Below are 12,829 nucleotides of genomic sequence, written 5' to 3'. Positions count from 1 at the left end.
CTGTGAAACAAAATTAGGTATGCAAACATCCTCAAGAGGGTCCTGAAAACAGTGGTTACAGTTTTTCAAACCCGAGAAATAAAAATGCATTCAAGTGTCTGGAGACGGTGTGACCCTCTTTGGTAAATACAAGACAGAACTTTAAGGCCAGACCAAGACAGGAGCTATATTTACACCTGAGCTGTTGGCCTGGGTGCTTTGCTAACTGGAGATATGCAAACTAGACGTGAGTACGTAAGAATATAACCTCTAGTAATCAGGAGTGAGCATGTCTTAAGTGAACAAGTAGCTTCAGAACAGCAGTGTGGCTCAGAAAGGTCCCTGACAGGCACAGCCAACTCCCATATCACAGATAGAGACAGAAGTGAGTTAGAGCAAACTGTAGCATACACATTGAACTCACCCACCCTTCCCTGTGCGAAAAAAAAATGTGGAACTAGGGAGGGCAGGGGAATGTGAGAATGATCAAAGTATGTTATGTACATGTACAAATCTGCCAAAATGAAACCCATTATTCTGTACAAACAAAAAACCAGGGCTGGGGATTTAGCTCAGTGGTTCTGGTGCCGGCCTTGAAAACGCAAGGTCCAGAGTTTGATCCATGGTACCAAAAAAAAAAAAAAAAAAAAAAAAATCAGTGGGAAAAAAATCCTCAAATATATGCATAGCAAAATACCTGATAGGAACTTCCACTAAGATGTCCTTAGTGTTTGTCTTGATGGATAGGAGGTTGGGAGTATAAGATATTTGTTTTCTTCTTTATACTTTCTTAGCAGTTTTGTTTGTAATTAGTAGTTTTTATAGTAAAAAATTCTTGTCTTCTAAGTCTAACCCAGCATGCTTTCTATTATCAATACTCATAGGTATAGCTCAGTATAATGTGGGGAATTAAAGTTTCAATTCTTGGATTATCTGAAAATTGTTCCATGAAAAGGATTACTCTGAACTTGGATTCATTTAAAATGTTTTTAAGAAACAAATGCTCTTCAGTGTTCACAGATAAAGAGCAGCAAATGTACCATTCATTAGTAGGATCATAAATTAGGCTTCTTGGCAGCTCAGCTCTTGCCTACTCTCAACATGTATGCTGCAGGCTTCCTGACTGCACTGAGAGCTCAGGCCTTTTTACATGAACTGCTGTAAAAAACAGAACTGAAAGCTGGCAAAATAAAAGGGTGACACGACAAACATAGAGTCATGAGTCCCACACACTGTGTCCTGCCCCAGGCAGAACCAATTCTTCCATTAGGAAGGCAAGAACTTGGTTTTTGCTTTTTTCTGTTCAAGCACTTAGGAGAACCAAAGGAAGAAATAGTTGGAAACTTGATTTTTTATTAGAATTTTTAATGAGAAAATTTATGAAATACTAAATGGATTTAGACATGCTTTCAAAGACTTTTTAATGATATGGAAAAACATTTTCACAATCTAGCGTTGAGTTTAAAAAAACAAGATATAGTTAAGATTCCAATTTATTAAAAAAATCAATGTTGCCTCATATAATGGATGCAAAAAATGAGATGACATACACGATGTTAATAATGATTGTTTTGGGCCATGGACTCAGGCACAACTTGTGAAAACAAGCCAAAGAAAGCTTCACATAACACAAGGGCAAATCCACTGCAAAGGGCATTTTCCTTCTTTCCACTGAGGTCTGGCTCTCAGCCACTTTTCTTTTCCAGCTGTGGTGAGGTGGCATCATTCATTGTAGACTCTTCTCTGAAGGAGCGTGCATTTGGGGCTATGTCCAGCCACTATGTCCACTTCTTCACACTTTTTCTGGAGGAAGCAAACTTCTCTTCAACCAAGCTGATTCCAGTAAGGAGGAGGATGCAATATGTGAACCCTGTTAGAACTTTACACTTGGTGAAAAATTCTTGATGTATAAATGGAGTCTACTGCTTCTTCTGAAGATGCAGGTGAGGAATGACTCAAAGACACCTAGTACCTTCTCCACTGGTCATGCTCATACTGTCTCTTTCCTGCACCAAACAGACATGAAAACCAAAGTAAGAACTAACTCTTTCCAAATATTCAAACAAAAACCTGCACATATTTTAGGCTGCATAAAAATGGCATGCTGAGTTGTGTACAGAGAGCAGAGCTTTATTCTTTCAGTTGTGGCCACCTGTCATTAAAATTTTGTTCTATAATTATTCCATTAAAGTGGAAGCAATTAATTAGGAGCTAGTGCTGTTAGTGGAAGGAAACTGTCAAAATTGTTCCTCTTAACACCAGTTCCAACCATCTGCATGATATCTAGACATTTATTACTTGCTAATGACTTTGGAAATGGAAATTCATATGCAGATGGCTCACAAGAGACTTTCTGCCAAGCACCAAAAAAGCCATGCGTGTGGCTTTTCCAGGGCTAAGTCAGAGCTTCCTTCCCCAGCCCATGGCATGGTTGGCCATTTTCTGCCTTTCTGACAGACAAGGAATGTTGGGAAGACTCAGAGCACAGCCACTCTATCACCCCAAAAAGATGACTGTGTATCACACCTTAAAAGGAACACTTCAGCCCTTGTTTTCCACCAGCCTATAAAGCAGGCCTTACCAAAGCATGGCCTTATAGCACCATGCCTGATGACCCCGAGAGGTGTGAAGACTCAGGGCTACAGCAGAAGGCAGATGGCCAAAACAAATTAACACGATGATTCCCACACCCTTGTTATCCCAGATGAGGAGAGGTAGTTCAGTAAGTGCTCAGGCCTCCTTCAGAATTACCTTGGAGAAGGGAGAATGTTAAGAATCTCAGGCAAGTTTACAGCTTCAGTCTGTGGAATCTAACACATCATTCCTCCCAGCTTGGCAAACAACAGCAAGGGTGAGGCTTTGGTGCCCATTTGTTTTTAAGGTGGCTCTCCCATTCTCTTTGAAGCTGACCACCTCAAGGGTGTACTCCCAGGGAGGTCTTGCTTCCCAATAGCTCCCAGTTCCCCACCTGGTCCACACTTGTCCAGGCTCTGGAACTCTGCCAACTCCGGCAGTAACAGAACACTTTCATTAGGAGGCACTTTGAGTTTTCTAACACCAAGAATTTTGCCTTTTGATTCTACCCTGGAACACAAAATACAAAAGTAGGACTACATACAATGTAGGCAAAATCCAGCAAAAAATGTGCTGCCTCAAGTTGTTGTAGTAATTAATAATGAAAAAGTAAATTATTTGATCTGGAAAACATTCCAGTCCTACTGAAAGACTGTAGAACAGACACTATACAGAACATCTTGAATCAGAAAGCTAGCACCACTGACAGCATGCCTGCAGACTCCCCTCCACAGAGGCCTGCTGCAAACAAATGTGCATTCCTACTCACAAGCCACCTGGCAGGAGCACAGCTGCTCTGGTCCTGAGACCAACACCAACACCAGCCCAGCACTCCACACTCAGGTCAGTCTTTTTTATCTCACGACCCCCGGAGCCTCTCCCACCCCCATTCTGTGCTGTCTGTGTTCCTATTATGATCCACCCCACAAAGCAGGGCTCTCCTTCAAAGATTCAGGTCTCAAACCAGGGCATAACCTCTCAGTAGATTTCAGGCTGCATTTGGATAGCACAGTTTTCTGGCTCCAAGTAACCAGCACAGCATTAGTAAGCATGCTTCTGGACCTTGAGGAAAGCCAGACACATAGCTTAACGTGGGGCCCAAATGCTTCCTGAAATTCAAAGCGGCCATGTGGTGATGGGGTTCGTACCATGCGGCCTGACTCCCAGCCTAGGTAGGATCCCCTTCGGGTAGCCAGAACTGAGGCAAGAAAAGCTGATCTGCACACTCACTCACTCACTCAACCAGCAACAACTTCCTGCAACCTATGTGCCTTGGCACCGGCGTGTTTATGACTCACTGGCTACAATCTTGTCACTATTCCTTCTGGGTCAGGAAGAAATGCATGGTGCTTTTGGTATCTGATGTCCCTGATGGCGGCTTTGTCAGCAATACAGCCCAGTTTCTTTACTTGCCCTTAGGTGTTAGTATTCATTACTCACTGTCCACCATGAAAAAAACGGGATCAAAGAATCACAGATTGCGGAGGTAAGGGACACAGAGGTCAACTAGGCCAACTGCCTGTATAGAGGAGGAAGTGAGGAGAGCAATCCAGGACAATGTCCCTCGGTGGAGACCTGGTGCAGCTCAGGTACTCCTCCAGCCCGCTAAGCATCAGTCAGGGGTCTTCTCCAGGTAAGTGAGTGTCCAGCAGGTCTCTCCCCCTCCCCGCTGGGTAAGTCAGTCAGGTCTCTCCTCTAGCTGGGTGATCATGGTGGCCAAGTCTGCAGAACTATAGCTTCTTCCTCATTTTGCCTGCCCAGTCATCACCTGGCCTTGTCTTCTGGTTTCCAAGATGGGGGGAGGATGGTAGCAATCTTGGGCCAAAAAAGGTAAGCACAAAGTCACCTTGCTCACGGGCACACTGGGCAAGTATGGGCACTGATGAAGAAAAATGATGGAAGAGAAACAAGTTCTTCTGAGGAATAAGAATGGCTTCTGCAGGAAACCACCTGCCTCAAGAAAAGGCCACCAGCTCTTCCCGCAGCCTAGCCCTCGTCTAAGTGCTAAAGCTTTAGTGTATAGCCCTGGCTTTCAAGGTGCTGCCCGGAGCCAGGGGACAAGCGGCTCAAACACATCTAGGATGGGATGTGTGGAAAGACAGGCTGGGACCCTTCCTCACCCCAAGTCAAACACCTGCTTGTATTTCATGCTATCTCATGTGTCATGGCCAGCCTTACAAGGATGGTTCAGAGGCCTTTAGCACTTTGGTGGCCTCTGGTCACTATGAGACATGGACCTCCTGCCCCTCTCCTACATTTACCCTGGCCAAGAGTCTCTGTGGAGTCAACTCTGAGTTTCATGTCCCCCATCCTGACACTGCCTATGACCACGAAGGCCTCTTACTGCCCAGCTGGCCATTCCTAGAGCCTTTCTCACACACCTGGTGGTTGCTCCTACCCCCATCAGGTCTTATCATGGAGACCGTCTCAGACCCCTTACTTAAAACAGCAGAGACGCTGTCAGTCTTATGTTTCTCATAGATATCACCCTAGTTCACTTGGAGGCCTGTCAGCCTAAAGACTTAAAAGCTGCCACACCGGCATCTTCTTGAAGTGCCCTACACCCGCTCCACCCAGCAGAGACAGATGGATTCAACAGGTCAGTACCTCATCACATGGCTGTAGGCCCCAGGCACCTCGGGCTCCAAGGCAGCCTGTGATTGCTTCATCAGCACCCTCAATCTACCTGTCTGCCCCAGTCATGCCATCTAGTTCCAAGCAAGTCACAGTCCCTCTGGGCTCCCTGTCTGTAGCTTAGCCCAGTGAACTGTAGTATGTCCTAAATTAAAAGTAAGCTCAAATATGATAAAAAAGAGAAATTTATGTGGCACAAGTGGATAAGAAGATGATGTATCTGGTAGAGAAGTGGCAGCAATCCTTATGGACATGTTGCACTAGGGACTATAAGAGAAAGGCATGCTACAGAGCAGGTCCAGTTGGGTGAGCAGAAGCCACAGATGTCAGACAGTGGCAGGAAGTGGTAAGGCAGAGTCTCTGCAGGTTTTAGCCAGCTCAAGGACACTTCCAAAGCAAACACAGGTCTACACTGATGAAGCTTATCTTGGCTGGGGTGGGCATTTCAAAAACATTCACAGAAATTGGCCCACACAGAGCTGCATAGCAGGCTCCATCCTTTGTTAAATGTGTAGACTCAGAAGGCCAAGACGACAGGATGTGGCTCTGGACAAAGGCACTGTCCACAGCCTGGGTACCAGTCCTTGCTGGCAGCGGCACAGAGGAGGCCTGCACTGGCTGCTCCCAGAAATAGCACCAGAAGTGCCAAGTTAATGCTGAAGACGCGCTATCTCTTGGATAGTAATCTGAGCAATATGTGAAGTCTCCACATTTTAGGGTTCATAAAAATAAGTCATGAATTAAAAGTGTGTCTGCATAAAAGGATAAAATTAAGTAAAATCTTAGGTGATTTCAAAATCTATGAAGTTTGGTTCTTAAAACTAAGGAATTTGAGTTTAAAAACCAATGTGAGGTTCTTCATGTATTTAAATGTACATTATTATACACTAAATTCAGCATAGTATGAGCATTAAAAGTTATCTGTACTACATGTGTAAGAAGCCAGGGGTATGGTTTATTCCCCACATCATACTATAAGCCTCTTATATTTGTAGTCCATGGCATGAAAAATACCAGAATATTCCCATTAGTGATGTCTGCATTAGAAGGATGAACCTTCTGCATAAAACCTTTGTAAGAGCCTTCTGTTGAGTAAATTATAAACACTCAGTCTTGAACAGATGAATGAACTGACAAAATACAGTGGCAAAGGGCATATGGGCCAGAAGCAAGCAGAGAAATTATGTGTCCCCATTTCACTGAAAAAGGAATCAGATATACCAATACGTGTATCAGTCTCCCCAACTGTGAACACACTACACAATGAATGAAATACACCAGCACACTACCTGTCTGCTCGACTGTAAATACACAACCCATGTTTGAAATGCAAAAGGCAGCTCTGGACAACACCACAATGGAAAGGCATGTGGCTGAGGAGTCAGCAGTGTGCAGTGGCCTCTTACCTGGTCCCTGGTCTCTCCATGGATGTCCTTGCCCAGAACGACTGTACGCAGAGCTCATCCTGTGGGAGCTAGAGCTCTGCCTTCCCCATCTCCCTGTGGGAATACGTAAGTGTGAGAGTAGACATTACTCATTTTACCCTGGACTTAAAAGGACTGCAATTCCCAAAGTATCAAGGCTCATAGTGGCACCACGGAGCCCTTGAGGTGGAGCTGCAGCACAGTCTGGCTCCAAGAGGGAGCCAAATTTACACCTTAAAACCTGAATGGGAGAGTTGGCTTTCTGCCAAGGTGCTGAGAAACAACAGCCCCACAGGATGCTCTGTCTTCAAGAGGAAGACTTGGGCTCACCAATTCTGCCTGGAAGGAATGGGGCCAGAAGCCACTAACCCAGAAAGGAAGGATGGGCCCCACCTCTGGTCCCTCAAGCCAACTCAACCCTGCAGAAACTCGCCTTGAGCACATTCCTTGACTTCATGATCTTCTTCCAATAACTTTTTTTTTTTTTGGTACCGGGGAGTGAACTCGGGTCTTTGAGCTTGCGAGGCAGGTCGCAGAACCACTGAGCTAAATCCCCAGCCCCTACACAAACTTTTTGTACTATAAAATTTTCATAAATTTCTAAACATGGATTTTCTGTTCCATTTTTATCTCCACTAGAAGGCTGGATTAACCACTAATGTATGTGGGTTTTTTTTTTTAATCTTAATATTTCACAGTGCTCCCACAAAGAAAAAGGGCCAAGATTGACCAGCACCCACCAGTGGTGCAAACTGCTATTCCACAGACATGGGGCTGATCAACTAGATCTTCAGTCAGTATTCCCCAAAGGCAGGCACACATGTGGCGTGATACCTTCAAAGATGCAGCTTCTCTTGTGCTTGGTGCTACTGTGCAAACAAGGGATAAGGACCCACTCAACATGCCCAGACCACAGGCCACAAGGGACTTTAAGCACCAGTGAGCAGAGAATACTGAAGTACAGCTTTCGTCATGTGCTGAGTAAGCCCTGCACCTCCTCCAGGACCATCCCTTGCTTAGGGCTCAGGATGGTCTCCAGCTGGTCTCCTTGCCTCATTTTCCTCTACTGTCAGTGCAGTCACCATCCTAAGAAGCAGATTTCTGGTCACAGTACTTCAAAAGGTCCCCTAATTTGCAGTTGATAAAAACATCAACTTTTGAGTTTGGCATTTGGCAGAGTCCTGCAGTGAGTTCCTACTTACTTTCCCCTGGCTCTTCTTCCACTGCAGCAATTTACCCAAACCTAACTAACTATTGGCTTTCTCATCTACTACACTTCCTTGTTGCAGCTGCAGCTCTTAGCTCCTTAGTTCCTTTGCAAAGCCCTTTTTCAACTGCTGCCCTCACAGCTAAGCCCGTGTGCATGGTGCTGATCATAAGTTGCCAGCACAGGGATGCTAACTGTAGTGCTGCAGGTTTCTGTCCGGGTAAATCTGTTCTGATGCCTAGCACATGAGCTACATGCAACCCCTTGCCTGGGCAGCTGTAAATCACAGATGTCAACTCCATATGCACACTCAGGGAGGGAGGGTGGCTTTGCCCTATCCTCCTCCAGCAGCCTGTAGGAGCAGGGAACAACAGTCAGCATTTGGAGAGCTCTGCTAAGTACCACGGTCCTTTCTCCATCACAGGACACACTTGGACAGTGTGATCATAGGAGTCTGTGCATGCAGGTCCCCCAATGAAGGCCACCTCAAAACAACCTGAATCTAGCCATCGGCAAGTCTCTTTGCCATCGAGCAATCATGAGGGATTTATGCACATGGTGGACTCTGAATCTCAGCTGCCAACCACTGAGGAAAACAGGCAATGCAATGAGAAGGCGGTACATTTATTTTTTAATGAATAAACTTATTCTGGGATCTCAAATTCTATCTGCAGTTGGCAGGAGAAAGTTAAGATGGAGAAAAAGGGTGGAAACAGAAAAAAGTGCTTCTTCCAGTCTGGGACCAGCTTCACACCTCAGCTGATCTCTAGTCACACTCCACACACAAGACCCAGCAGGACAGGCTCACCCAATGGGGCCACTCATACTCTATAGCCTCTATGAGTGGATGTGCACACTGGCACCAAGCAGGGCACCTGGAGACAGTCTGGTGGGTAGGAGTCTGAGATGAGTTCTCTTACCCATCAAGAAAAACAATGGGGCTGTTATGCTTACAGGTATAGGTACTAACCAAAGGAGGGCATGAAAAGGTAATTAAAAGAATCTCATTAACAAAATAAACATGTCCAACTCCACAAAAAATAACCATTCAATCAATAAAATACTTTTTCATTTACCAAATTAATAAAAAAAAGTTAATGCTTTTAAATGCTGTCAAGGTTGCCATCTAACAGATTCTTATCACTAGTAAAGGTATGAAATGAAGAAGGATTTTAGAAAATAAGTTGGCAGCATTTACCTAAAATTTGATAGATTACATTTTGATCTATAATTCCAACTGTCTAGGATATTTTATTTTAAGGAAATAATGTACATGAAAGCAATGTGAATGAGGGGAATGGAAATAGCTGCAGATCTCTAAATAGGCAAAGTGGTAAATTCATAGGGTCTATCTAGCAATAGAAGATTCTATGGCTACTGTTGAAGAATTTTCTTCTTCTTCTTTTTTTGGTACCAGAGATTGAACTCGGGACCACTGAGCTAAATCCCCAAGCCCAAGAATTTTCTTTTTTTTTTTTTGGTACCGGGGATCGAACTTGGCTCCTTGTGCTTGCGCAGCAGGCAACAAAACCACTGAGCTAAATCCCCGGCCCAAGAATTTTCTTTTTAACATGACTGTAATGGTAAGTTAAGTGGTACCTGGAAAAACAGGATTCAAAACTGCATCAAGTACCAACCATGACATAAAACCACAGGAAAATACTGCAGAAATATATCATTTGTCAGCACCTGTCAACTTTATGTGACAGAATTAGAGATCATTTATATTTCCTTTTCATATTCTTTATAGTCTAAATTTTTCTAACATGACTTTATTGCGAGGAAAAACTAAACCTAAACTTTTGTAAAGTTAGCAAATACTACCATGTGGCCTCTGTACTTTCAGGAATTGTAGGAAGTAGGTTATACACACAGAGAAAGAGCATAATTATTCAATTAATGATTCAATCTTTTCTGAAATTTTGTTTCTAAATGGGACCAAGATTTAAATTACCGAGTAGGGCACTATCAGATTAATTTTAATCCTTTCTTATCATTTCATCATCATCTTCTTGGAATTTTTTTTTCTTTTTCTTAGTCAGGGTCTTACTATGTGGTTCAGGCTGGCCTTGAACTCACTATGTAGTCTAGGCTGGCCTCAAACTCACGAGCAATCCTCCTGCCTCAAACTCCTGAGTGCTAGGACTGCAGGTGTTTACCGCCATGCCTGGGTCTTCTTGGAATTCTTTACCAGTAAGCCTCAGGAAAAACCTTGGCCTATCATAGGTCCAGAACACTGGGCGACCGAGGAAGTGAAGTATCTGGTCATTGCCCACCTGTGTGGTGTGAGTTCCAGTGCGTTTGGCCCACAATGCGACGATTCTCTTTCATGCAGGCCTTGCAAACCACTGCCTTCAGATTGTGAAATTTGGTGAGCCAAGATCTCTGCAAACAGATTGAATATTAATGAGAGCTGGCCACACATTCTGGGAAGAGGCCAACTTATGCATAGCAGGGTCTGACACAGAGGGGATGGGACACACTCCATGAGCAGTCTGTCCTGAAAGATATTAACCAGCTGGCCACAGGTTCTGTACAGCTGAGAACACTGCACAATCGTCCTTTAGTGTGATCACAAGAGGTCTCAGAAGACCTGCCTGAGTCTCCTGGAAAAGCATCATTAAGCAAATGTGCCTACCTTTCTCTTCTGTGGGTTAAGCAGTCATTGCTAAAAAACAACTTAGTTGATTACCACATAATCGTACCTAAAAAGCTATGCATTTTATTTCCATTCTTGGTTATAGGTTATGCTGAGGCCACAAAACAGCAGCAGACAGAGGGAGGGGGCAGCAACCCTTTCCTAGCAGCTTCCTGTTTTACTAGTGAATATTCTATCCCATGTGCTTGATTCTCTTTTAATGTTATCATGTGTGTGGTCAAAGAACAGGTACAGAAGAAAGAGTCCCACAGTGTCATTCATGGCTGTGGCCTGAAGATGATGTCTCCTTTCATCACTGCTACAGCAACACTCGAATCTGAAAAGTATATTTTCTCTTACTCTGCTTTTGCTGTCCACGCATAATTTGGACCTCTTCTAAGTTCTGAACACAGAAATCCTATGACACCCTGGGATTTTTTTCCTTTGGTGAGAAATGGTGGTGGCAACACATTACCAAATGTTTTCCCTCTTGATATGAAAGCTTGGAGTGTTTTATCTAACAGACCAGTATGCTCTCTCACAATCACGCTGCCTTCACATCCCTGCGGGTATTAAAACATTCCAAATGAGCTTGGCGTGGGGCCTTATTTGGAAGTCTTCCAGGAACCATGCAGCGACTGTACTCCAAAAGTGGAGCAGCAGCCACATCCCCAGGGACACAGGCAGCCTTCTGAATATTTTCAAGTGCCCCACCACCTGGTCTGGGGTCTACGGCAGCCCTTCTGCAGAAAATGAAAACTCTCCATCTCTATGCCCTCCCCAGGCAGAGGCCGTGGCTCACAAGTCACCAACACGGATGCTCCTGGCCAGAGGTTTCTGGTGTCACAGTAACTAGAACTTTTCATCAGGAAAGTAGTTGTGGAAGTATAACTAATCTTAACATGAGTTGTGTAGATTTTTGAAGCCTCATAAAAGGAGGATGTTTCCGGAAAGGGTTTGTTTTGCTAAAGCTGAATGGCTGTTAAAACAAACAGCCCTTGCTTACCTCATGTCCAGCCCAGGACTCTGCATTTTCAGATGTGCTAGAGGTGCTGGCTTCAAACCTACTGTTTCTGAAATGTGCAAAGCAAAATAAAACAAACAAACAACATGTGAACTCACATTTTGTTCCAAAAGAACCTCCACAGCATATCCCTTTTCAGATTGTAGGTACTTTTGATGAAAAAGTTTCCCATCAAATACGTTCCAGGGCATGAATTCATTCATCTCCCAGGGGAAGCCACATGCACTATTGACGAGAGCCAGAGTGGTGAGGCCTCGGACAAGGAGGGACCCAAGCTGCACAGCTCGGGGGTTGATGTATTCGAGCTGTGGAGACAGACACACACAAAAAACATAAAACAGTGGCTTTGTTCAGAAACCAGACATGCTGAGCCTCAACAGTTCTGCTGACTCGAAGAATCCCTGCAAACAAATTCAGCTGAGGGAACACGAGCGGGAACCTCTTTGGAGAGCTGCATGACGGAGCAGCAGATGCTCACTCAGACCCTGCAGGACAATGTTCCACCCCAGGAGCCTCAGAGCTGCAAACAGAAATGCCTACTCACCTACATCAGAGATAGGCCCACTAGAAGACACTTGCAAGATCACTACTGCTGGGTTTGCACCTCTCGAAAACTTTCTTCAGAGGCAAAGAGAAAGTGAAAGCAGTGGAGGCATCACATTAGATGTCAGTAGGCTGTTTCTAAAAATCACAATTCCTGAAAATATAAAAACTTCTAAAATTCTCATTTTAAATGAATATTTACCACTTGAGAATAAAATGGCATTATGTATCTCAAAAGGCTAATGGTTGCTAATTATTACAAAACCAGAATGTCTTATCAACACAAAAGACTTGTTTTCCTTGTCAAATCCACATTGATGTTCAATGTTCCTGCTGTCATCAAACAGAAGCCACACCTGGGTGCTGCAAGGGTGTTGCTGCACTCCACAGGCAACCACAGGCACCCCTCAAGCTCTGAAACTCCTGGCTACATGGACCTTACACTCCTATCAGCATGATGAGTGTCCAAGTGACCTCACTAAGAAGGAGTGAGTGCACCTTCTGTTCTAGTTCTGTGCTCAAATTAACACAGTGCTATTTTACCTGCATTACATATCTAGTAAGAGTATATAACACCAAAATAAATCAGGAAACACTAACAGATGTTTTACCTCTTTAAAGCAATGCTTCCCTTACCAAAATGCAGTAAGTCTGTAATCATTTTAAGAAATTTAGCATGTACTTGGATTGTGTCAGAATTAATTCTAAAGTTTGATGAAAAGGTTTTTTGGGGTTTTTTTTGGTACCAGGGATCGAACTCAGGTCCTTGCACTTGCATAGCAGGCGGCGAAACCACTGAGCTAAAT

General features: G+C 44.1%; 1 protein-coding gene across 10 annotated transcripts in view; it reads right to left on the bottom strand.

Moving 5' to 3' along the window:
* Nucleotides 1–1,312: 1,312 nt before the first annotated feature.
* Nucleotides 1,313–12,829, bottom strand: part of Fam120b (family with sequence similarity 120 member B) — a 109,240-nt gene continuing 97,723 nt past the window's right edge. For 8 of the 10 annotated variants that reach the window (XR_015445388.1, XR_015445390.1, XM_087196014.1 and 5 more), the window contains 4 exons: nucleotides 11,579–11,785; nucleotides 10,095–10,203; nucleotides 6,594–6,686; nucleotides 1,313–1,985 (listed from right to left, as the gene is read on the bottom strand). Coding sequence is in view for 6 of the 10 variants with exons in the window: in XM_087196014.1 (XP_087052140.1) it covers nucleotides 1,945–1,985; nucleotides 6,594–6,686; nucleotides 10,095–10,203; nucleotides 11,579–11,785 (450 nt within the window). In the remaining 4 variants the exon portion in view is untranslated. Of the gene's footprint in view, nucleotides 1,986–6,593; nucleotides 6,687–10,094; nucleotides 10,204–11,578; nucleotides 11,786–12,829 lie in introns of those variants that run through there. The other 2 variants (XR_015445387.1, XR_015445391.1) reach the window with 2 other exon arrangements.

Source organism: Heterocephalus glaber, unplaced genomic scaffold (assembly GCF_053883595.1).
Source record: "Heterocephalus glaber isolate CG9 unplaced genomic scaffold, H.glaber_assembly_v1.0 deba00001610, whole genome shotgun sequence".
Classification (NCBI taxonomy): domain Eukaryota; kingdom Metazoa; phylum Chordata; class Mammalia; order Rodentia; family Bathyergidae; genus Heterocephalus; species Heterocephalus glaber.
The sequence above is the reverse complement of the archived record's forward strand: the minus strand, read 5'-3'. Positions and strand labels throughout refer to the sequence as shown.